This window comes from Chelonia mydas, chromosome 11 (assembly GCF_015237465.2).
Source record: "Chelonia mydas isolate rCheMyd1 chromosome 11, rCheMyd1.pri.v2, whole genome shotgun sequence".
NCBI classification, from domain to species: Eukaryota; Metazoa; Chordata; order Testudines; family Cheloniidae; genus Chelonia; species Chelonia mydas.
Window position 1 is genome coordinate 45,069,418 of NC_051251.2, and position 25,115 is coordinate 45,094,532.

General features: G+C 39.2%; 1 protein-coding gene across 13 annotated transcripts in view; it reads right to left on the reverse strand.

Annotated features, from left to right (window-relative positions):
• Window positions 1-4,454: 4,454 nt before the first annotated feature.
• The window catches only part of ZNF385B (zinc finger protein 385B), a 300,973-nt gene continuing 280,312 nt past the window's right edge, over window positions 4,455-25,115 (reverse strand). For all 13 annotated transcript variants that reach the window (XM_043525343.1, XM_043525342.1, XM_037912970.2 and 10 more), the window contains 4 exons: window positions 9,981-10,226; window positions 8,408-8,586; window positions 8,004-8,105; window positions 4,455-5,914 (listed from right to left, as the gene is read on the reverse strand). In XM_043525343.1, coding sequence (XP_043381278.1) covers window positions 5,696-5,914; window positions 8,004-8,105; window positions 8,408-8,586; window positions 9,981-10,226 — 746 coding nt within the window. In that variant the 3' untranslated portion in view covers window positions 4,455-5,695. The remainder of the gene's footprint in view (window positions 5,915-8,003; window positions 8,106-8,407; window positions 8,587-9,980; window positions 10,227-25,115) is intronic.

Genomic DNA, 25,115 nt, shown 5'->3' on the forward strand with positions numbered 1-25,115 from the left:
ATATACTCCTCTGCCGGGAGAGTGGAGGAGAAAACAAACATGTGACAGAAGTTGGTCACATTGCTTAATGCACTGCTGGAAGGCGTTCAGGTATTACCGTGATGAGTGTGGTAAGAAAACCCACTAGCGGGCCTACAAACTATTGAAAGGGGTACGGTAGAACCTCAGCGTTACGAACACCTCCGGAATGGCGATTGTTTGTAATTCTGAAATGTTTGTAACAGAACAAAACATTATGGTTGTTCTTTCAAAAGTTTATAACTGAACATTGACTTAATACTGCTTTGAAACTTTATTATGAAGAAGAAAAATGCTGCTTTTAACCAGCTTAATTTAAATGAAACAAGCACCGAAACAGGTTCCTACCTTGTTAAATCTTTTTTTTAAGCTTTCCCATTTTTAAAGTTTACGTTTAACACAGTACAGTATTGTACTGTATTTGCTTTTTTTTTTTTTTTGGTCTCTGCTGCTGCCGGATTTGGTACTTCCAGTTCCAAATCGGGGGTGTGAGACTGGTCAGTTCAAAACGGAAAAGGAGTACTAGTGGCACCTTAGAGACTAACCAATTTTATTTGAGCATAAGCTTTTGTGAGCTACAGCTCACTTCATCGGATGCACTCAGTGGAAAATACAGTGAGAAAATTTACATACACACAGAACATGAAAAAATGGGTGTTACCATACACACTGTAAGGAGTGAAGTGAGCTGTAGCTCATGAAAGTTTATGCTCAAATAAATTGATTAGTCTCTAAGGTGCCACAAGTCCTCCTTTTCTTTTTGCGAATACAGACTAACACGGCTGCTACTCTGAAAACTGTAAGGAGAGTGATCACTTAAGATGAGCTATTACCAGCAGGAGAGTGGGGCGGGGGAGGGAGGGGAGCCTTTTGTTGTGATAATCAAGGTGGGCCATTTCTAGCAGTTAAGGGGAACGTCTGAGGAACCGTGGGGGGTGGGGGTAAGGTAGTAAAGTTCAAAACTGGTGTTTGTAACTCTGAGAGGTTCTACTGTATTATCAAATTCTTATACTTTACATTGTGAGATTATTTGTACTTGGAAATTCTTTGCTTGTCTGTCCTTTAATGTTATGATCTTCAGTGATCGGTTTTGGTCTTGAACCATCTTTCCCCTCCTAGCTATAAGTTTTGGTATGGATTTAATTCACTTGTAGGGTCTTGTATAGCTCTACTGGCTGAATGATAGGAAAGGTGCTGATACTGTATTTTCAAACTTATAAAAAATCATCATGGATTAAATGGTTTGAAGTTATCATAGGCTACTGTGTACATTTTTCGTAGTATGCTGCTTATTACTGGGTAGATAAATATGGTGAAATGATCTCTAGAGAGCATACTCCACCCACAGCCTAAAACAGTTGTGGTCTCTCTTTTGGCAGTGTGATGGGACTTCCCTTTGCAAAAACTTTGCTGATCCAGGCGTGTAACACATTACTCAAGAGGATGGCAGGTCACAAAAAAGGGAATAAAGTAAACCACATGCCATCTGGTAGCTTTTGTGTGTCCCTTTTCCTTATTTATTTTTATGAGAGAATTAATCTCTCTCTCATGGCAAATGTCTAATGATCTTTAGTTTATCAGACAATAGACTGATTCCCAGCATAATATTATCTGATAGGAACTGCAGTGGATGAAATTAATATTAGAATATACTCCTCCACCCTACTAAAATCAGAAGAAAAAATTCTAATAAAAATTCCCATCTGTAGTAAGGGAAGACGAATCCGCTCCCTCTAGTGGTCAGAAAGGATCACATTTCTATCATTTGTCTGCTGAAAAACTATGGATCTGATCCTCTAGCTAAGCTGTGGCCCCATTATGCCACTCAGATGACATTAAGAGACTGTAATCTGGACACAAATGTCCAGTAGAGAATTCCTGCTGGTATATCTGTGCCAGATCTAGGCCCTGTATCCCTTTAGATATAGAAGGGTGATGGAGCTCTGGTACAATTCTCTCTCGGTATAGGATCCATTAAACACCTTATATTAGTGGCACAATTGAAAGCTGTCTCGCACAACTCTAAGCAGCAATGGGCTGGGACCTCAGAATTGGTGCCTAGACACCCCATCCCATCTCCTGCATTGAACAGAGTCCTGGCATAGGAAAGAATCTGGCTTTATTACTTTACAAATAATCTGGTTGTTCAAACATTCAACATTCCCATTTGAAACACTAATGGCATGGCCAATTTTAAAAGCTGTGTTTCAATTCTAATACTTTGTTTTAGTGAATCCATGAACTTTATAGCCAGCTGTCTGTAATGAATTTACATCCCAGGAGAGATGATCCTGGAAAATCCAAGTCAGCCGGTAAAATACAATGTTGTTCCGGGTGGATACATCAGATCCCTGTTATTGAGAGCTTGGGTATAAAATGCAAAATACTAGCAGCCTTAATGGGAGTGCTTACTATTTATCATGCAAATATTACCTCAAACATTCAGTCCCATGTGTGCCATGGATTTGACTTTAGTTGAAAGTGGAGCACACAGTGTACATAAACAGAGAAAAGCGCACAATGAGTTCTGACATGAATTTGAATGGGAGAGTTAGTGTCTTGGCTCAGAGCCTGTTTGTTTGAGCCCTTTGGGCTCTATGGGTTAAGTGATTTCACTCATTCATGGATGCAATTACATATTCTTTCACTGTGCATGATGTATCGTATACAATATTTCTTCTACCTAGGATGCTTTTGGAAAAACCCTCATCTTAAAACAGTCATTTGTCTATGAAATCTATTATTTAATAGCACCTCCTATGGTTAAGGGTTATATGCACCTCATATAGGTGTACCTTTGTGGTTATGGGAAACTGCATTAACCTGAAGCTATTTAATTTGAGCCCTATTCACACAATTGTACCTGAACAGTAAATAACACTCCCTACCCCAAAGTAGTGCTTTCGGGCGACAGCAAAAAGTTGAGTGTTTTACTCCACAGAACACTGCCATTTCCCATACAACCAGCTAAAGCTCTGAGTCAGCAGAACTAACTCATGTTGAGTAATACTTCTTCATGCAAGTACTCCACTGAGATTACTTGGGTGAGTAAACCTTACTCAAAATAAGTAAAAGTTACAGCATCAGGCCCAAATCAGTGTGCATGAAAGCATACCTGTCTGTACACTGCAACCCGTATTCTCAATAGCATTCTTACATAGTATGTAGAAATTCATATATATATAGTACACATACATACAGTGAGAGAGAGCTCGCACATGTAGACCACAGACCATGTTCCACAACCTTAACTCCACCCCCTTTGGGCCATCAGCCTTTTATTATTCCCTTTAACTGCTCATCTGCAGACAATGCTTTACCAAACTATCCTCCCACAACACAACCAACCATTACACCAAATATCCAAAACTAGTGTTGAGTGGAGTGGGGGCAGTAGAAATAATAAAGTAAAGGATGTGAGCAGAAGGGTGAAAAGGGTCAGAGTTAAGGTAATGGTACATGGCCTGCGGTGTATGGTAGTTGTAGTAGTAAGGTGTATGCTTGGGGATAGAGGAGTACAGAGTATGTACTCTTAGGTGGCTTAAGTTTTCATTTCCTTGCTTTTATGGATTTGCGTTAGACATGTTTGGTGCGTGTAGTAACCCTAACTGCTTCACAATGACTTTTTTGTATTAATATTGCATAAATGTTTTCAAAATATCCTGCTTCCAGTCTAAACCACAATCAATTTTGTTTTTAATGATAATCCCGTACATGGCCATTCGGTAAGTTATTGGAGTGGTGTTTCATTTCTGCTCTTATACATTCATCTGGTTCAGCAGTTTTTCCTTGAGGTTGCCAAAAGGTTGAATATTTTAAGATGAGCTACAAAAACCACCAATAAAAAGCCTTATTCAAAATGTAGGGGAGAAATGTTGACAGTTTTTAGGAAATTAGTACAGGTACCATAATTATACTCTGGGATATTGCTGTCTACTGGACTAGAGATTCCCTTAGTTCAGTGGTTCTCAACTGGGTACACATACCCTTGAGAGTACACAGAGGTATTTCAGAGGTTATATCAACTCATCTAGATATTTGCCTACTTTTACAACAGGCTACATAAAAAGCACTAGCAAAGTCAGTACAAGTTAAAATTTCATACAGACTGACTTGTTTATACGGCTCTCTATACACTGAAATGTAAGTACAATATTTATATTTCAATTGATTTTATAACGATATGGTAAAAATGACAAAGTAAGCAATTTTTCGCTAATAGTGTGGTGTGATATTTTTGTATTTTTATGTCTGATTTTGTAAGCAAGTAGTTTTTAAGTGAGGTGAAACTTGGGGTACGCAAGACAAATCAGACTCCGGAAAGGGGATCAGTAGTCTGGAAAGGTTGTGAACCACTGCCTTAGTGTGTCTATTTGTTCCATGCAATTTTTTTTGCCCATTAAGAAAACAACACAAGAAGTGCTTATATTTTTTCATGTTATTTTATTGAAAAGATACATTTAAAAAAATACACAGACATTTTACTATTTACGGATTGCAGATAAAGATGTTCTAAAAGAGTTAACTCTATTTTATTCCTTTATTATACTTGTTGCCCTCAATATCGCACAAAGACTTCAGTCTGAGTACTGCATATTGATATTACCTTTATAAAAGGGGGTAGGGACAAGAGACGAGGGAGGGCAGAACTATAGTCAGGAAACAGAAAAGACGGTCAGTCAATTATAAATATTGTATGTTCTGTACATTATTGCATTAGGGAGCCACAACATTATGCAGCATTGTTACAAAGGAAACAAGTTTAGAAATGAAGAAAAAGAATATTTACGTATAAATACATGGCCCATTGTCTTCTTGAACAATGCAAGTGAGCTGTGGTAATGTGCAATTGAAAAGCTTGCTTTTTTTTTATGTTTAACATTGCTTAGCAACACCAGTGAGGAAACTACAAAATAAGTTAAAATGAAAACAGTAAACAAGTAGTAATCTTAACTATATGTTATATGGCTTTCTATTTTTAATCTTTCTAACTAAAACATGAAACAAGAGAAACACATGAATTAAAAAAACGCTTCAAAGCTGCATTGCTTCCAAACATTTGCACAGCAACTAAAAATGCCTAACTCAGACAGGCACTACATCTCTAGTACTACACAAGATACAGCAGTACTGCGGTCTAAAACAGTACACAATTCCTGTCAACAAGAGCACACTGAAAAGAAAAGGATGCAATAGGTTATTAAGATGTTATCCACAATTAAGCACTTGGTTAATCTACCTTTTTTCACACTAGAATATACCCAGTCGGATTCCAGGACCTATTTACATATGTGTGAGTGAGGAAGACCCTAGTTTTCAAGTGAGTCAGGAAATATTCTGTGTTCCTTGTTTCCAAGGTGCATCATATACATATTAAAAAAACCCCAACCAACAAACAGATGCATGAATCTTGATGCTAGCTTTTCATGAGCCATTAAGCTTTTGGTAAACCATTCTTAGACAAATTATTTGAATTTAAAAAGAGAGAGAGAGACGTTGTCTAGGCTTCTAGAATACAGTACCTGTCCATGAAAAATTCTGTGACTTGGACTGTTGGGGGGGTGTCACACTGCATGGCATTAGAAAAGAGAGAGACATTTTAAAATCAAATCCTTGCTTGCTTTGCTTCCTTTTTCCCCCTTCTACTGGCCATAGTTATCTTATTATCACTACGAAATTAGTATGGTGCAAAAAGGATCGATGCAGGAGTCGCACGTATGGGACCGTGGCCCGGCCTTAGGAGAGCTGGTGGGATTGCAGGTGCCTGGAACAAAGAGGCAGAAGGACGGGGAGGGAGGGACAGAGCAGATGACACTGCTGCAGCTGCAGCAAGAGAAGATGAAAGGAAAGCAGGTGCTAAGGGCTTAATCATATCTTTTTGGAATGCAAGTTTTGCCTGAAAAAAAGAAAAAAAAGAAATGTAAATACTGTTCCTGCCACCATTTTTACAATGAGTAGAAACATTAACCCTGGCAAAGCGTTCATTAAGCTTTTTATCGTTCTGGATAGCATGAATAATAGCTGTTTTCAATTGCTTCTTAGTACTTCACACCTGATTTATAATTACTGTATTTCCTTTGCTCCAATTTTAACCATTTCTAATAGCAGCTGTTTGAGATGTTTGCTTGTAGCCAAAAGGGCAAATTAACACAGGATGCTTTACAGAAGAGATATTAGACCACCTGTTCAACTGCAAAATTTGCACTGGCATTTTCACACCTGCACCTGAACTGTGGGTGAAAATTTCAGTGCTCGTAACGTTAACTGCTTGACTACAGGTGCAAATCAGGAAAGTACAAGAACAAGTACTCCAATATCCACCTGCAATTAATTTTGCTGGAGTAAAAAATGCAGGTGCATATCGTACCTACCAAATGGGAAACCTTACATCAGCAATTTTGAAAATTGTATCCACACTGTCTTCTGACACACAGGACAATTTAAACAAACAAACTGCGCATTTAAGTACACACAAATCCACAGGGAGTAGATGAGGGTGCTCCGGTGGGGGGGGGGGGGGGTTAAAGGTAATTTACAAGAGTGAATATCTGTAAATTATAATAATTATCATCATGAAACTCAAGATTGGGAAAAAAGGGTCAAGATCATGACTTCGACAGGACTCTACAAAATAGAAAGGTGCATTTTCCTCATTTCTTTTCAACTATAAAAATGAGGTATAGAAAAAGGCAGAAGTCAGAGATGGGAAACACCCATCAGTTCATCTAATTTTCTCTGCTAATGCAGACTTGTTCCTTTCAGCATATTTTCTAGTCTCCAAGGCTAATTTCTGAAAAAAGCTCAATTTGAGATCCCCAACAAATCTGGCGTGGGTATTGTAAAATTACCCATGAAATATATTCCATATAACTCCACTTGTGGGTTGGTGTGTTTCAAGGTTAAGTATTTGTGGGTGGGAGGAGAGATACTTACATCCTGGCTCTATTACTGTCGGTCTTAAACCCAAGAGATAAAAATATAATGCTTTACAGAAGTGAGCAAGATTAGTGTGACCCAAAGCTAGTGAACGGGGAGTGTTAGAGAAAGCCTGAAGCATTTTCATTAGACTATAGGATTACAAAGAAACATTAATATTTCAACTTCTGCAGGGATTTCATATGCTTTTTGGACAGTGTCTCACTTTTGGACAGGAGTATTTGCATCTCTTTAGTTCCAACACAGAAAAGTACTTTTGGTGTGTGTGTTGTGCACACTGCTCTCTAATGAACCCAGGACAGTGACCATCGCAGGATGACTTAACTAGTGAGCAGAGTGCACGCAACTTTTCCTGAGCCAGAGTCCAGCTGAGCTGTGAGCAGCCTGCCCAGAGGCTAGAGAAACCAGCAAGGGGGTGTTATGGGGGATCCTGGTGAGGAGGAACCCTGGAGTGAAGAAAGGGGATATTCAGGGCTGAGGGGCTCTGGGGACCAAGGCAGGAAATGGTGATCTAGTAGCCCAGTCATAAATATGGGATAAATACCTTGATAATAAGCAATTAATGCTCCTAAACTCCTCACAACTCTCCCACACCAGCCTAATACAGTGCACACTTTACTTTGCTGTTTGTGCGAGATAAGTCAGTATGTTTTTAGCTTTACACCTTAAGCCTTTCTCCCGGGCCACATCCCTCATAACATCATGTTTTCTTAAATGCTCAGCTAGGCAGCGTGTGCCCTTTAAAGAGAGGGAGTGTACTAAAAACAGAAGAGTTCACACCTTTCCACTAGACACACAATCCATTCCACAGCCCATTGTTCATTCCCTCCCTTCTAGCAGTAAATAACTCCGGAGTGCTATTTCGCCTTTGAGCAGGCAGACAGAATACAGAACCATCTTCAAATCTGATGCTAATACAGATTCAGCCTGCAGGGGGAGATACTCACAAGCTTTCCACCCCTGTCACACTCCTAGTCTCTTTGCAGTGGGAGTCCCAAGGTCACAAACTCACATATACAGCAGTGATGCTGCATAGTAACAGTACTTACTGCTAAAATACTTGGGCTGCGCTGAAGTTTGTTGTAAGGGCTATATTTAGGTTTCATAGGCTTCCCTGCCACTCTGTCCTTGTGCCTTCTGCTGGAAATGTGCTGAAATAAAAAAAAGAACACATTAAGAAGAAGTTTAGAGATCTCATGGTTTTCTTCTTTTTGGAACTGATTTTTTGGCTGCATGTACCAAGTCCCTTGTCAAAGACACTGTGAGACAATTAAGGCTTAAGGGATGCAGCAATGATCTAAGTAGTTGTGTCTTGCTAAATAATGCCCAACAGTTTGGAGTAAATCACATAAAGAACTAGAAATTAATCAAATACACAGGATCCTGCGATCCAAGCTGCAAGTGCACAAAGCCACTAGCACTCAAGCAAAAGCTTCTGAGGTATCTGAGGTACCTGTTTAAGCTGAATTTCTGAATTGACATGGACATCACAGATTTCACAATGAAATGTCTTGTTCTGCAGTCCTGAGCCCTTACTGCCATTCTGAATCTTCAGCCTGGATCCAAGTCTAGGGTAAGATTTAATGGGACCTGCACCATTCCGCGCTTCCACCATTGTCTTGTGTTTGGAACCTAATGGACAATTAGATGCATAAGGATTAAAAAAGATGGAATGTTTTTTTCTTAAGCCACAAATCATGATAAACTTATTTTAGAGCATTGCTGCAGTTTCCATCCCTTTTTAGATTTTCCATAACATGAAATGTTTGTTTAGGAAATAGAATGGTCAAATACTCCACACACGTTTAGATTATGCATCATCTTGACTTTGATCACTGTACTACACACTTCACTATTGCATGGTACAGAGGAGAGCAAAAGAAGTGTAACCATATAACCATAAAAGAAGTTTGAGAGTTTGTGCAGAAAGGAAAGAGGGACACACTGGAATATTTCCCTCTCTATCTCATGATCCAGGTTATTGTAATTTTCTATTCTGCAAATGGGTCATGTGGGAATAAGGGGGTGTGGCCAAGGAGGATACTAAAATCTGCATATAAACAGGAATTGGGAAATCCTGTTTAAAACAGCACTAACTATCTCTTCCTATTCAGTGGCTCCTCAGTGGAGGAGTTAGAGACCTGCGGCCCGTAAACCAAAAGAAAATATGGATGGAAGCTAATTGAGGAGTGTAAGGAGTATGGAGGAAGAGATCCTGGGTGAAATTTTGGTTCCTCTAACTCAATGAAACTTTTGCCATTGACTTCAATGGGCCATGATTTTACCCCCTGGCTTTAAGTGTAGGAATCCATGAAGAATGAGGATCCACAAGAAATCCTGGTCTTAATGATGTATGTCTCCAGAATCAATGTGATTGCTGGGGTCCTGACCCTCCTGAGACCTGCAGTCCAGGAGGGAGGATGCCGAGCAAAGGCTGCACCACAAAAGTCTTTTGGAGTTTACCATTCATCCAATTTTACGTGGGAAGAGGGAGGATAGACGTTCCTTCCTTCCTTCCTTCTCTCTCAAAGAGCTACAAAAGAAGGGATTCCTGGACTTAATATTTCTCTTGAGGTAAGGAAAGATAGATTTAGAGGCAACATATACTTTATAAGCATCTAGTCTCAATTGTTCAAAGCCTCTATGACATCAAATCTAGAAAAGTGAATCCTCAAGATATTACATAAAAACTATATTTTACCAACAGCAGCATTTAACTAGGCAGGATAAGAATAAATATATTATATATTGGAACTTGAAGAAGTACAGAATTTACAATGAAGTTGAAAACTTCATGTTAGTTGGAAGCACCTCTGGAGTCAGGCAAAGTACAGTTGGGTATCATGGGCTGTAGGAAGTTTGGTGAAATCATTGGTCTAGACCTTAGGGGACTGTGTAAAGGATATCTTCAAAAATAGGTATTTAAAAGCTCTTGTGTCTGAGAATATAAAGGATTTTAACTCTATAGTGGTTTATTTTTTTTAAAATGACATACAGTCACATACTTTCATGCTGTAGGAACTCACCTGTGTTGTGTGCTTCTAGCTGTGATAGGGAGTTCACAGCCACTTTGCATAGTGAACAGTAAAGTAGTTTTTTGGCTTTTTCCTCTTCAGATTCAGAAACTGTGCTAGTTGCTCCATTTGTGCTGTTAGAGGATGATGTTGATGTTATAGATGCTAATGTTATAGCTCCAGGTTTGGGAAGGAACAGGCCCACTTCAGTATTTGACGGCTGACTAGAACCACTGGTTTTCGCTTTCCCTTTATCTTCTAAAAGAAACAAATACATGTGTATTGTAAGGTATGTCATAAATATAAAGGGAAGGGTAAACCCCTTTAAAATCCCTCCTGGCCAGAGGAAAAATCCTCTCACCTGTAAAGGGTTAAGAAGCTAAAGGTAACCTCGCTGGCACCTGACCAAAATGACCAATGAGGAGACAAGATACTTTCAAAAGCTGGGAGGAGGGAGAGAAACAAAGGGTCTGTGTCTGTCGGTACGCTGCTTTTGCCGGGGATAGAACAGGAAGGGAGTCTTAGAACTTTTAGTAAGTAATCTAGCTAGGTATGTGTTAGATTATGATTTATTTAAATGGCTGAGAAAAGAACTGTGCTGAATAGAATGACTATTTCTGTCTGTGTGTCTTTTTTGTAACTTAAGGTTTTGCCTAGAGGAATTCTCTATGTTTTGAATCTAATTACCCTGTAAGGTATCTACCATCCTGATTTTACAGGGGTGATTCCTTTACTTCTATTTACTTCTATTTCTATTAAAAGTCTTCTTGTAAGAAAACTGAATGCTTTTTCATTGTTCTCAGATCCAAGGGTTTGGGTCTGTGGTCACCTATGCAAATTGGTGAGGATTTTTACCAAACCTTTCCCAGGAAGTGGGGTGCAAGGGTTGGGAGGATTTTGGGGGGAAAGACATGTCCAAACTACGTTTCCCAGTAAACCCAGTTAGAGTTTGGTGGTGGCAGTGGATATTCCAAGGACAAAGGATAAAATTAATTTGTACCTTGGGGAAGTTTTAACCTAAGCTGGTAAAAGTAAGCTTAGGAGGTTTTCATGCAGGTCCCCACATCTGTACCCTAGAGTTCAGAGTGGGGGAGGAACCTTGACAAGGTATTATACACATCAAATCACAGAGGGACTATACACAGGGCAGTGATATCCTAGAGGGGGAAATCTCAAGAACCCTTGTTAAATTTCTGCCATCAAACTTAATAGATTTTTGGGGTGATTTCCTGGGCTCTCAGGAAACTGCTAAATCATCATTACCAGAGACTTAACTCTGAGATCATAAAAATATTTCTGAAGAGCAATTTGTTTGCCTTTGGAATGGCCCAAATTGCATCAAATAGGAGGGATTTTCAAAATAATTTCACTGGGGAGGATACCCCTGAGGTTCCACCATAATCTTGAGAACCACTTCCCTCATTTCCATTATACAAGTTGAATATAGTGCTTTACTCATTATAGGGGGTCAATGCATAGCTGCCAATATTTAAATAAGATTATTCATGGCATAATTTCTGGTATAAACTGGGGGACCTACAGGTTTTAATGCAATGCTCTTATGTATCATTTTACACCCATGAGTCAATCATCCAGGCCTCCTCTGAGACTGGTTGGTAGGTGTTGTTGTTTCATTTTACGGTTGGGGATCCCAAAGTAGAGAGATCAAATGACTTGACTGAAGCTGCAGAGGGCATTTGTGAGAGCCAATTAGAACGCAGGAGTCTGCTGCTCTCCATCATCTGGTTAGTTTATTAGACCTTACTGCCTCGTGTGCTATTGAGACCAGAGATGACTGCTGAGCAGAGAAGAAAACACACCTATAAGCAGCCATCCAGCCCCTTGGGGGGGACTGAGGTGGCCCTTAATATCGTCAGCAGTAGCCTAGGCAGCGTAGGTGTCAGAGCTACATGAATAATCTGCTATCATCGGGGGAAGGGGGGAACCACACTGAGAAACTTTCAACTCTATTGATCAGTTGACATCAGTGTGACTGCCAGTTTGCATTTACAAGAATAGTTTTGCATGGAAAACGGTTAGATACTTAATTTTTTAAAATACAAGATGAGATTAGCCTTGACATTTCTAGGTTCCAAATATTAACGGAGTCTCAAAGGCCAGGTCTGCATTTAGGATTAGTCATATTATGGCTTACTAGACACAAGCACACAGAGAGGACATGATACAAGACACAAAGACAAAAGCCCAGAGGAAGACTTGCATGAAAAGACGCAGATTATAGGATATATAAAAGCACAGTTTTGTATATTACTTTCCCAGAAAAATTTAAAATTAAAACTGTTCAACTTAAGCTCAGAATACATTTCTTAAACATATACATATTTTTTATCTTTATACTTAGTGCTGGTTTGGTACCTTCCCATCACAGTCAAGCAGGAATCAGCTAAACTACAGAGAAGCTCTTAAAAGTAGCTTTAAAAATGTAATTTATATCACAAGACCCGCAGCTGTCCTCAGTGACACTGGGCACGGTCTTTCAGAACCTATTTCAGCAAATCACTTAAGCGCAAACTTAAGTCCATCCCTCGTCACTGAAGCAGTTAAGCACATGCTTAAATTCTTTCATGTGTATAAGTCCCATTGAAAGCAATGAGATTTAAGTATTGTCTAAAGTTAATCCTATGTTTAAAATGCTTTGCTGTACACAGATGGACAACTAAATCACATCCTCAGGCCTTACATAAGGCCTGCATTGAAGTCCATAGCTATTTTGACTATTTTTGGCTATTTGGCTATTTTTACAGGATATGGCCCAATACTCCCAAACCAAACAGGCTGATAGATATTAGCTTAACTTAAATGAAAAAAGGAGCATATGCCTCAAACTCAGAGAAATGCAGTGTATTTAGTGGATATTTTCTTCCCAGGTAAGCAGTGCTGGTTGCCATCGCCTGAGTTTCAGTTTCTAACAGATGTGCATCTGGGGCCAGATTTTCAAGTGCTCAGCACCCACAATTGGAGCCAAATTTTTCAAGAATCCAGTTCTCAATTAGACACCTACGTAAGGAGAAGAGTTTCAAAAGCGCTCAACTCCCATTGGCCAGATTTTCAAGAAAAATCAGCACCCAATGTGCTGAGCTAATTTGAAAATCTGGCCATTTATTTAGATCCCTAAATGGACGCTGAGCTCTTTTGAAAGCCCAATTGCGGGTGCAGAGTTATTTTCAAAATTTGGCCCTTGCAATTTATGTATACAACAACCAGGGTTTTGTTCTACCATCATTCTGTGTGTGGACGCTAAAGGGGTGCTGAGCACAGGATTGAACCCTTCATTGACAAAGTGTATGTATGAGCATAACTCACAAACCTAAAAGTGTATATAAAATATGAACAGGCACTTGATACTAGAGAGCATAGACAATAGTTGGCGTATTTCCCAGAAATGCAGGGCAGTAAATCTTTGAATTTTAGATCACTGAGATAAAGGGAAAAGAAGTGTTGTTAAATATTTGGTTATATACTTCAAAATAGCCATAAAAACTATTTTAAAATTACACAACACAAGCAAACCATATTTAACATTCAAATTGACCAAAAGTTAGAGGGCCAGGTTTATGAGAGGGGTACTCTAAACATTTTTGAATTTATAAAATATTACCAAAGGAAGTGGTTTTAGATCATTCACCATCTACTTCAGAATTTTAATACAGCTGTAGTAATCATTCACATCTGCAGAAAGCCAATACATGGAAATAACATCACAAATGAACATTTATAAAGTATACTCCTCCCCGCCCCCTGAAATAGACAAATAATAATAGGGAAAGTTAGTAGAGGTGCGAACAATCTGAAATGAAACATCTATTGGCTATTCATGGACTCTGGCTACATAAGAATAGTCTACCACTTGTGTTGTCTGTATGAAGAGTCCAGATGCTATGAGGTGTAGTGCGCCTTCTGAAAGGTGCTGTGCTTTCGACTCCCATTAAAGAGAAGTCTTCAGTATGCTGTAGGCTCAGGCCTTTAACAGCATGTGATAAGTGATAAAAACAGCATGAAATGTTTAAAAACAATATTTATAGAACGACATGCTATAATCTTCACCCAGAACAGTGGCTATATTTCTACTGTGTTTTATCCATAGAAAATAGCTGATGCCTTACGTTTATGCACCCTCGATGCATGTAGTGTGCATCTTAATATTTTATTTTCTAAATGTGTTTGTGTAAATTTAGTGCTGGCAAAATGTGCCAATCCTGGAAACTCAAGTCTTCTGTTTCTCTAAAGAGAAGGTATAGGACAAGCATCAGTAATGCAAGCTTCTCCACACTGCCCTGAAGAGACTGACGGCCTTCTAGGCGTGAGTGGACAGTTCAGTCTCCGTGCCCATTCAATCCCTAGCTTCTCTGCTCAGACTGTCTATGACAGTGGCCACCTGTGAGGATATTTTTTGTCATGCATCCCTGTGAACACGAGGCTGAAAACACAAAACCATTTCACACAGGCCACCAGTCATCATCAGATGATGACAGTTTTCCATCGCTGGATTTAACAGATGACTGAAATGAAAGATTCCGTACCCCATTGCCAATCACCTCAGCCAACAAGTAGTAAATCCTGTGCCTCAAATGCTAACTGACATACTGCTTTAGCCAGGATTTAAAATATTCCCTAGATTTGTCATTTTCATTATTCTTAATAAGGAACAAAGCTATAACAACTGACTGCGAACTTCCAGGAAACTAGCAAGAGGTTATTAGCATGTTGTCAGGCAAGGTTCTGTCAACTATTTAAATTTTGGAAAGGTTCCCAATTCAAATAATCACTCCACCCAGAGAAGTGTGTGTTGTGTATATACACACACACCCTACGCCCATCCCCATTTAGATTAATGTTTCCTTCCATCTTTCTAAATACTTAGAGAACATGTTTAAAATCCTGATTGAACAGTTTAAGTAATGTTTTAATTCCCATATCCAGTAGAATAAGATAGACGAGTGTTTGTCTACCCAATAGAGTAGGATCTGGCTTTTTTGGCTTCTAGAATCATTAAATTACATTTCTTCAAATGGGTTTTAGTTAACTATATATTGTTTTCAATCCCTCGGAGTCACATCACCATTAACTACCACTTCTGGAAATACCTTCTGAGTATTCATCTGTGCAAAGCAGATAAACACAAATCATATTCACATGCAGAATATATACAGAAGATTATTTTATTTGTATTTATAGCATATATTTAATAATAAATAAGAAACTGGTCACTTGCACACTGTTTAAGAGCCTAGATGATTTCATAATATATAAAATGTCCATATATTTAGAAGTGTTTCATCCTAGATACTACAGGAATCATTGTATAAAATCTAGACATAAGGTGAGATGTGGCTGTAAAGTGACAGCCCCGTTGTAAGGCTGCCCTGCTGGCATTCCTGGAGGCATAATTCTTATATCTGGTCCAAGCCCACTGAAATCAATGAATTTGGACAGGGGATAAATCAATACAGCATTTAGTTCAACACCTCCAGGAGCACTCAAGTACCTCAGGCCAGAGTGGCCTCTGCTACACCCGTAAGATTTAGAAGAATGCAGCATATGCTCCCTCCACCCCCACGACAGCCCAATTCCACTAGCTGGAGCTGAAGGCTGCGACTCTGCCCAGGCCCTTCCTTTTCCCAGACCCTGTTGGAAAGGCTAGAGCTGCTGCTCATCCTAGTGGCTACAGGCAGCACAAGACCCACTGAGAATATAAGAGCTGTAACTCGGCCTAGCCCCTGCGTGGTGCCGAAATGATTGGGTAGATCCTTCTGTGCCCTTTTCTGTACTTACCCCTATGCGGGACTAGTTACAATCTACCCCATACTACTGGACAGTATATGACTGTGCTCTTTTCCTAAGTACAGAGGATATTTTTGTCCGTTATATTCTTGTCTGCAATTAAGGATTAAATCTCCTTTTTTCTTAAGCCCCAGGAGCAGCTCTTACTGAATCCTGCTTTTATTTTGAAATAAGACATGAGAAAAAACTAATTAAGTATCGCTTTGGGCTCAGTAGTTCAAATGCTGTTGTCTCTTACCTCCATTGTTTCAGTCTTGGCTTTGAAGTTGCTTTCATCTGTGTATGAATGTTTGGCTTATATTTAGTGTCAGAATTGGATTCTAGAATCGGAGGCGTATTTAGCTAATTAGAACTATTTCTGTTTGGATTTGCATATCATACACTCATAGTAAATAGAGATGAAAAAGATCTAGGCAGGTCAACTTATCCATTTCCCTGCCAATGCAGGTTTATTTGAAATGACTTACAATTTGCAGCTTCTGCTTCACTCCTGGGAAGTGCTATTGCACACTCCAATAGATTTGACTGGTCAAGATAAGTTTTGTCATTGACTTCGGTAGTGCCACAGATTTCACCCTAGGACTTTTTTCCCCTGACATTCAGCCTGCATTCACTGTACTCAGACTTACATGTCCTTGGTTCACCCTATACAACTGAGTTTGCACAATTTGGCCTCACTCACACACTGAGGACGTGCACTCAGAGGAGCCGTCCATGCAGAACTCTTCTCCCTGTGGTGCAGGAGGGAGGAGTGCTCCTCCTCCCACCCTCCTATGCTTTGTAAAGAGCTGTTTTGATTAGGGCACCAGGGAGCCAGTTGTCTTCCCAAAGGTCACTGGGGCATCGGCCCAGATGCTATTAGAACCCAGGATCACACTTAGTCCTTGGAGCCCCCTTTTGTGAAATGTGGGTGTCCCGGAGCCTTCTTTGGATTCTATGTTTTTTGTTAGAAAGTGGGACATTTTTGTAAAAAGTTGAAATGTCACATTTTCTAAAAAAACCCAGCTCATTAAAGGAAAAGAACACAGAGACACCAAGAATGCATGGCGAGGGATACAAAATTAGCAAAGGAAAGAAAAGACAGCTGAGAAGAGCGGGAAAGTGAAATCTTAAGACCACCTCATTAGGAGACTCAGCTAAGCAGAGTAATTACCTTAGCTAGGTGAAGGCCTTCTTGGAGAGAATGAGAGAGAAGCCATGTTCAGATGTCTAAGGCCCTACTGATAAAAACAAAACACTGATGGATAATACTTCATTCTGGAAAGCCAGCTCCATAATTAGTTTTGTGCACTTAATAGTCGGATGCAGGACAATTCGGGGGATCTTAAATACCAAGTTACAAGCAGGAGGTGAGGGGAAGAATCTCAGTTCATACTGAGAGATACACTTCTACCATGTCTTGGAAATTTTGTGATTAATCTCTCAACTGAGTAAACATACATCTTATCTCAAGTCATCACAAACAAAAATGTGACCATAATAGAGGTGACATGATCTCCTGCATTTAATATGACATATTAAAGTAGAATTGTTTTTAATTTTATGATGCTGTACATACTCACTTTACAATTAAATGTACGTCTTGCAAGTTACAGGCTAAAAGACTAAAGTAACAGCTATTGTATACTCAGCAATAGTTACAGTGTTGGATGTTAAAATTGATTTGATTGAAGGAATTCTGCTCAGTTATTTTTTACTCTAAAAAAAGAAAAAGCCATTAAAAGATCTTTATCATCATCCTAGACAGTCACATAGAGAAGGACGGGAGACTGATTTAGCACATCAGTGGAAAGGTGGCACTCCTCACAGTTCAGAATCTCTCTCTAGTAACTATTGGATACATTGCTCCAAAACTTGATTTGTCATCCACAGTCATGACCTGGCCCAAAGGTAGTCAACAAGAGTAGTTCATAAGAGGCAATTTGCACAACTTACAATAAAAAAAAAAATCTATAAAACAAATCCATGAAAATGTTGATAAAAATAAAATAGAAATCCAGTATGAAATGTACCTTGCTGTTGAAATGCTTTAGCAAAGTTAGGAAAGTGAAAAAGCTCAACTTCATATTTCAGTGTCAAAGTATACAGAATTAATACATAATGCATATATAGGACAGGTGTTACCCTGATATTTGGCTAGTTGGGTGTTATATCTATATGCATGTCTTCTACCTAGTTATCTATGTAGGGTTTGTTAGTTAACTCTTTTTAGTCTTTGATATCATAGAGACTAACAAACTTATCTGAGCATAAGCTTTCGTGAGTTACAGCTCACTTCATCGGATGCATGCAGTGGAAAATACAGTGGGGAGATTTTATATACACAGAGAACATGAAACAATGGGTGTTACCATACACACTGTAACGAGAGGCATCAGGTAAGGTGAGCTATTACCAGCTATTACTTACCTGATCACTCTCATTACAGTGTGTATGGTAACACCCATTGTTTCATGTTCTCTGTGTATATAAAATCTCCTCACTGTATTTTCCACTGCATGCATCCGATGAAGTGAGCTGTAGCTCATGAAAGCTTACGCTCAAATAAATGTGTTAAGTCTCTAAGGTGCCACAAGTACTCCTTTTCTTTTTGTGGATACAGACTAACACAGCTGCTACTCTGAAACTAGTCTTTGATAGTTATAGATAATTCTATAATGAATTTGTATATGAAATTTAGCTCTGGTGTAAATGAGTACAACTCCCATTACTTTACTTCAGTGGGCCTGCCTCTGTTTATACCAGGGTTGAATTTAGCATCCTGAGTCCAATTCCAAATGGACTGTAACAATATTACTGGGTACTAACAAAAGTTAAAGAAATGGATAACAGATACATTAGATATGGATGAGCCATTGCAAATGCTTTTCTAACCTCTAATCTTAATACATTATAATGTGTACAAGTTGAGGGGCTACTTCACAAACCTTAACAGAGCTCACTATTAACCTAACAAGAAGGTAAACTGCCCCTTTTAAGATGGGTAAACTGAGGCAAATGAGTACATGAAAGAGTAAGTGACTTTGCTACAGTCCAACAGCAAGTCAACGTCAAAACTGGAGGTAGAAACCAGGAGTCCTTCCATATAAGACTCCTTTTCTAGACACTAGAGAATCTGACATTTTGAAAAACATTTACCAATCCCCTCTCCTAAAAATGGCTATACATTTTCAGAACTTCCTCCACCTACATCCTGGTTGATGAGAGAGGATAATGGAGAGACTATTCTTGAAAAGTTTGGGTATTTATGGTCAGGAATGCGAAAAAACTGCTTTTTTCCTTACTTATGGTTTCCTTTTCTTCCTATGCAAAAATGAGTGAAAAACCCCCCACAGGATTGCTAATTCAACTTGTCTGTCTGTAAAATGTTAAACAACACGCCAGCAACATTGCAGGGAAAAAGGAAAGAGAAAGAGAAATAAAATAAAATGGTTAATATGCAATTAAATCAGTGCATAGATATCTCAACTTAGTTACTCCACAAATGGAGTGAACTTCCTTTGAACAGATTAATGTGTTTGAGAATAATGGAACTGATATACATGTATAGATGTAAACACTTAAAGTTTATAGACTTCAGTTGTGATAAGTGCTTCCCTGTGCCACAATGTTACTGCTGAAGAAATGACTTTTATAAATATGTATAATTTTTGATTACTCGGAAGAGCCTTAATGAATTTGTTGCTAAGCCATTTCCCATAATATCCCTGAATTCTCATACAAGTTGAGTTACAAGGCACTGACATGATTTTCAAGTGTTGATTGTGGGTCAAATTCAGACCTGATGTAAAGCAGGCAGGACTCCTCTGAAGCCAACAGAGTCATGTCCAGTTATACCAAGTCTGAATTTGGCCCTGTAATTGCAACAGTACCATACCTCTCCATGAAAATAACTGGGCTGCAGTAAGTGGCCTTTGGAGTGTGCAGTGGTGAGAGAGAGAGAGGCCCACGGTGTTTAATCACATTTTTTTATTCTTATTGTATAAATACTCTTCCGCTGTAGTGTGGGGAGAACAGTGATGTTAATTAAATTCATTACAACTGTATAGGGTCCAAGGATGTTCCCTGGCATGTAGATGCATGTAATTAAATTGGCATAATTTCAGACAGACTTCGGGCAGTTCTACACTTACAATGCTGCAGCAGTGCAGCTGCACCAGTGCGGCTGCCCTGCTCTAGTGCTTCGTAAAGATGCTACTATGTCTACGGGAGAGCCCCTCCTGTAGGCGAAGCCCTCCTGCCGAGACAGCGCTGTCTACGCCGGCAGTCGGTGTCTTTACAGCGCTCAGGGTGTGGATTTTTCACACCCCTGAGCGACATAGTTCTACCCATGTAAGTTTATCGTTTAGACCTGGCCACGGTGAAAGTGTTCATCAAAGAGTAAAAATGTTTACCCCTGAAATTAGACATTTGGATTTAACGTTTTCGATATTTGGCACATCTGAACTAAAACTGAAACCGACACTTATTTTGTATCTGTTAGTTACAGCACATTTCTTCCTCCCGTACGTTATAGAATATGGCAACGGAAGATGTTGAAAAGAAGCCAGTTAGTTATTATTTATGATGTATATTACTATAGCATCTAGGAGCCTTAATCATGGACCAGGCCCCATTCTGCTAGGCACTGTACAAACACACAACTAAAAGATGGCCCCCTGCCCCAAACATCTTACAAGCTAAGTATAAGACAAGAGATGGACACAGTTGGATGGGGGAGTACAAGAAAATAGCGAGACAGTACTGGTCAGCATGACAGGCAGTGGTCTCAGCACACCAGTAGCCTAACCGTTGTCAAGTTGTTTTCTAGGCATCATAGAAAAGGAAAGTTTTACGGAGAGATGTGAAGATCAAGGAAGTGGCTTTGCGGATTTTTTATGTGGAATTCCTCTCATGCATGAGGGGCAGCATGGGAGAAGGCACAAAGGTGACTGAAAATTTAGCAAGCAGGTGATGGAGGCTGGCATCATAGGCCAACTGGAGGCAGGAATCACCATCTTGATAGTAAATGATAGAGATGATAGGTAGAGAGTGGAGACAGGTCACAAAGGGCTTTGAAATTGAAGACAAGTAGCTTATGTTTGGTGCTCTAAGGAAGGGGGGAGCCAGTGCAGGGATGCAAAAAGAGGGATGACAAGGTCAAAGTGACAGGCTAGGAAAATTATTTTTCCCGGCAGCAGTCTTAATGATTATGGGGACAAGACTGCACCTGTCAAGGCCAGAGGAAAGGGTCTTGCAGTAATTGAGATGTAAGGTGAGAGCCTGGATGAGAGTTTTAGTGGAGAGGTTGGATAGGAAAGGGTGCATCTTAGAGATGTTAAGCAGAAAAAATCTGCAATATTTAGACACAGCCTAGAGAAAGGGCTGAGCTGAAGGAGATGCCCAGAGGGCACTGACTGACATGCAGGATGGTGGAGCTGTCACAATAATTGAGAAAGGAATGATGGGGGTTGGAAGGCTTGCGGGGGACAGGGGGGTGTAGGTTGGGAGTTCTGTTTTAGCCATGTTTTGATTGAGATGGTGGCCAGACATTCACAAGGAGAAGGAAGAGAGACAGTTCAAGATTTTACTTCAAATAGGAGGAGACAGGTCTGGAGCAGAGATGTAGATCTGTAAGTTTTCAGCAAAAAGACGGTAGTTGAATTGTTTTTGTGGATGAGATGACCCAGAGATAAGGTGTAGAGGGAGAAATTAAGGGGACCGAGGACAGAGCCCTGTCCAAGAACTCTGTGGAAACTTGAAAGCTTGTCTCTCTCACCAACAGAAGTTAGTCCAATAAAAGATATTACCTCATCCACCTTGTCTCCATAATGAATTAGGCAGGAGTAAGAAAGCAATTAAGTCATTAATAGTTACATTCTTTACTGCATTCATAAGCATCCTTCTTACATCTCAATATCATTCAAAAACAAACCAAAAAAGGAACAAAAAAAGCAGAACTACATTACTCTTCTTGGCACTCAGTAAGACAAGAGTTAGCCAGTTTTGATAAGGGATTCTGAAATAATTACTTTCTGCTCTCTCTTTGTTTTCTGAATGTTGAGCAACTAGTGGATGTAGTCAGCATATCTACAACCTAACCAGTTGTACAGTGTAGTGAGAAGTGAGTGAGAGGCCTGTAGGGCTCTGCACTGGAAAAATAACATTGCAAACCTGTATGCAAATCAGCACGATGTAATGTTTCCTAACATCTTGGCTACCTTTCATGTTTCTAAATATTTTTCTTCAACATACTACTCTGAAACAAACAAGTACCAGATTTTATTTAATTAGAAGGTTATTTTTGTCTGCATAGTCTAAGGACAACAATTTTGCTTTTAAAAAAAAGTAGCAAATAGAAGCTAGAAAATGTACAGTATTTAATCTCAAAGATCTCTGTAGAGTGAAATAAACTAAATACTTATTTTAGAGATGATGTGGCTACAAGAGAGAATATTTGGACATCTCTGAAAAATTGGGAGTGCTCTGTAACTAGACTGATTATTTGATTAACCACACCACTACTCCTAAAGTTGCCGAGATGAACTCTCATTTCCAGAAGTGTTATCTGTTTGGATCCGGTACAGTGACAATGTTGACACTTGTTCATTTCTATGACATTTTATTTCTGATTCTGCATTCCAAGTCCTTGGGCTACTTTCTTATAAAGAATTTGGCTTGTTTTCAGGATTTCAAATTATTTTTAACTAATCAAAATATATGTATGCACTCAAATATTTATGTTCAAAAGTTTGGGTGAGTTTTGTACTAATGAAAATGGACTGGCTAGAGTCAGGAAATGTACAAATAGCCACATGCAGCTCTGCTACTGCACAATCTTGACCCATTATATTTTAGTCCTGGGCTTCTCCGGAGCAGTGTGCCTATTGTGCTAAGTGTAGTGGTGGTTTTCTGAGGCGCGTGAGTAGAACTAGGATGCAGCAGACCTAGGATGTAACAATACCATTCTATTATTCTGTTTGTTGAAGGCAGGCTATAGGCCGCAGTGTCCCATCACACCTTTCCCTCTCCATCACCAAATCAATACAATGCCTGGGTTTCAGACTTACTTAGCACAATCTGCAAGCTTCTGTGAGACTATAAACTTTTCCTAGTTACTAGTATCAAAAGGATTATTTGCCGAAGACTGAATCTCTGACAAAAAGCTTGTTACTGTTGTAGTTATAAGGATTTATTTTCAATGGAATCTAATCTCAGACTTCATCTATCACATGCAAATTTACATATGGAAGGCCAGATTCTCAACTGGTGTAAACTGACATTGCTCTGTTGACTTCTGTGGAGCAATGTCAGTTCACACCAGAAAAGAAACCAGTTCACTTACTAAAACAAACACAAAAACAAGCCAATCCAAGAGCTTAATGCACAACCATAGGTCTCTGGCTTTCCAGTGACATACCTCATCCAGAGCAAAATAGGTTTGGAAGACTTTCAATGGAAATTAACACACATTAAGTCAGATTCATGTCCCTACTCTGACAACACTTCAAAGCTGCAGAAAATATGGTGAATCTGCCCAAAGGAGGGAATACCACGGCCAGCCATTGGTATAAGGAGCATTCCTGGTGTAAAGTCTGAAGGTCGGGGGTGTCTGTGTTCTCGGATCCTTTGCTTATGTGGGTAACTGAGTAGAACTTAAAAACTACCTTTGTCTCTCACCTTCCTCAACTGTACTGATGTATACTGGCTGCAGCTGAAAATCTAGGCCAGGCTTGGGAAATTATAATATAGATTGGACAAGCTGGAAATACTGTACACAGTATTGTAGAATTTTTCATTGCAGTATGTGGCTCACATCTGGGCTAAAGTAAATGTATTGTTTTGTTTAATCTATCTTCCGCTGACATCAGATATTTATTATTTTGCAAATATTTTATATTCCTCTTGCAGATTTGGTCATATGCATTTTATAGGTATTGGAGGGGAAATTTTTTGCAGTATTGCATGTGTCTGTTCAAGCATACAGTGTTGTAGGAATGTTTAGAAAAAATATTAAAAGAATACAGCAAACTTTTTGTATTATATCCAGGTATCTTTCACTTCTGTTTAAAAATGCTTTGGTTCTTCTGCTAAACAATAAAAATAATGTTATCTGCATCTTTGAATCTGAAACATTTGACTGGAAAACATGTTTTACTTGCATTTAGGGCAAAACTAATCCTAAAATTCTAATCCATGGCTACTAAAATGACTGGAAACTTAATAAAAAACCCCATGGGTGTCTAAATAAATGTATGAAAGATGATGAATTGGCATTTTGCATGCAAGTATATTCACATGGGGCTGTATCTGAGCTCCTTACTCAGTACTTGCTCAGGCAAAACCGCCACTGAAGTGAACTGTGAAACACTCATCTTCATTTCAGTTAAATGACACATGTAATTGTGTATTCTCATTGACTTCAGGGGCAGTTTTGCCTGAGTACTGTAAGTACTGAGTAAGGACATCAGGATTTGACCCCACAAACTGCATTTCAAATAAGCTGATGGGCAGCAAATATATTTTCTTTATCTGGAAATAATGAGCAACTTTATTGCTTGTATTTACAGCTTTAAGGCTATAAGGAACAGAATATATTTCACACACTAATACTATAAAGTATTTTTACAAGCAGTTGCAGAATTAAAACTGGAGTGATAATAAAAAGCTTTGCATGTGATCTGTTTGCGTGTTAGCAATCTAAACTTTACTTTTTTTATGGTCTCCACAGATTCCATATACAGCTGTAAATGGGCCCACTTCCTAAACCAGCTTTCCACTCCCAGTAAATACTAACCCATTTATATCTGTGGGTTTGTTTCAAATGTTTTAAAGTGATTAAATGTGGTAATAAAAATGAACATTGGCTAAAACAAACAAAAACATGGTGTAAGTGTGTGGGGGGTGGTATTTGGAGAGTAGTTGCTATACTGACTTCGCGCAACTAGAGGATCCCTCTTTGTTAGGATAATACTTCTGTTGGCAGCTAAGTCACTTCTACAGCCAAAAATGTGCCAGCAGTGTGGCACAAAGCACCCACACAGCAGCTGGGCCATTTGAAATTTGGAGACTAAATTCAATTTTTGAAGTGTGAAAGAGAGGAATTTTAAACCTGTTTCAAGCGCACATCTCAGCACAGCCTTCACTGTGGCAGAACTAATATTAGCCATGGGCAAAATTCTACTCAGCTTAGACTCCAAACTGTTGGAGGTATTAGCACTCTGGCATCTCTATTACTTACACGCTGGTGATGTGATGAAACTAACTGCCTTGGCACCAAGGGTGTAACCTTACTTCTCTTGCTTCTACTAAATTTCCCCCCTCAACTTTGCCCAGACTGTCCCTATTAGGTATAGATGAAGTCAC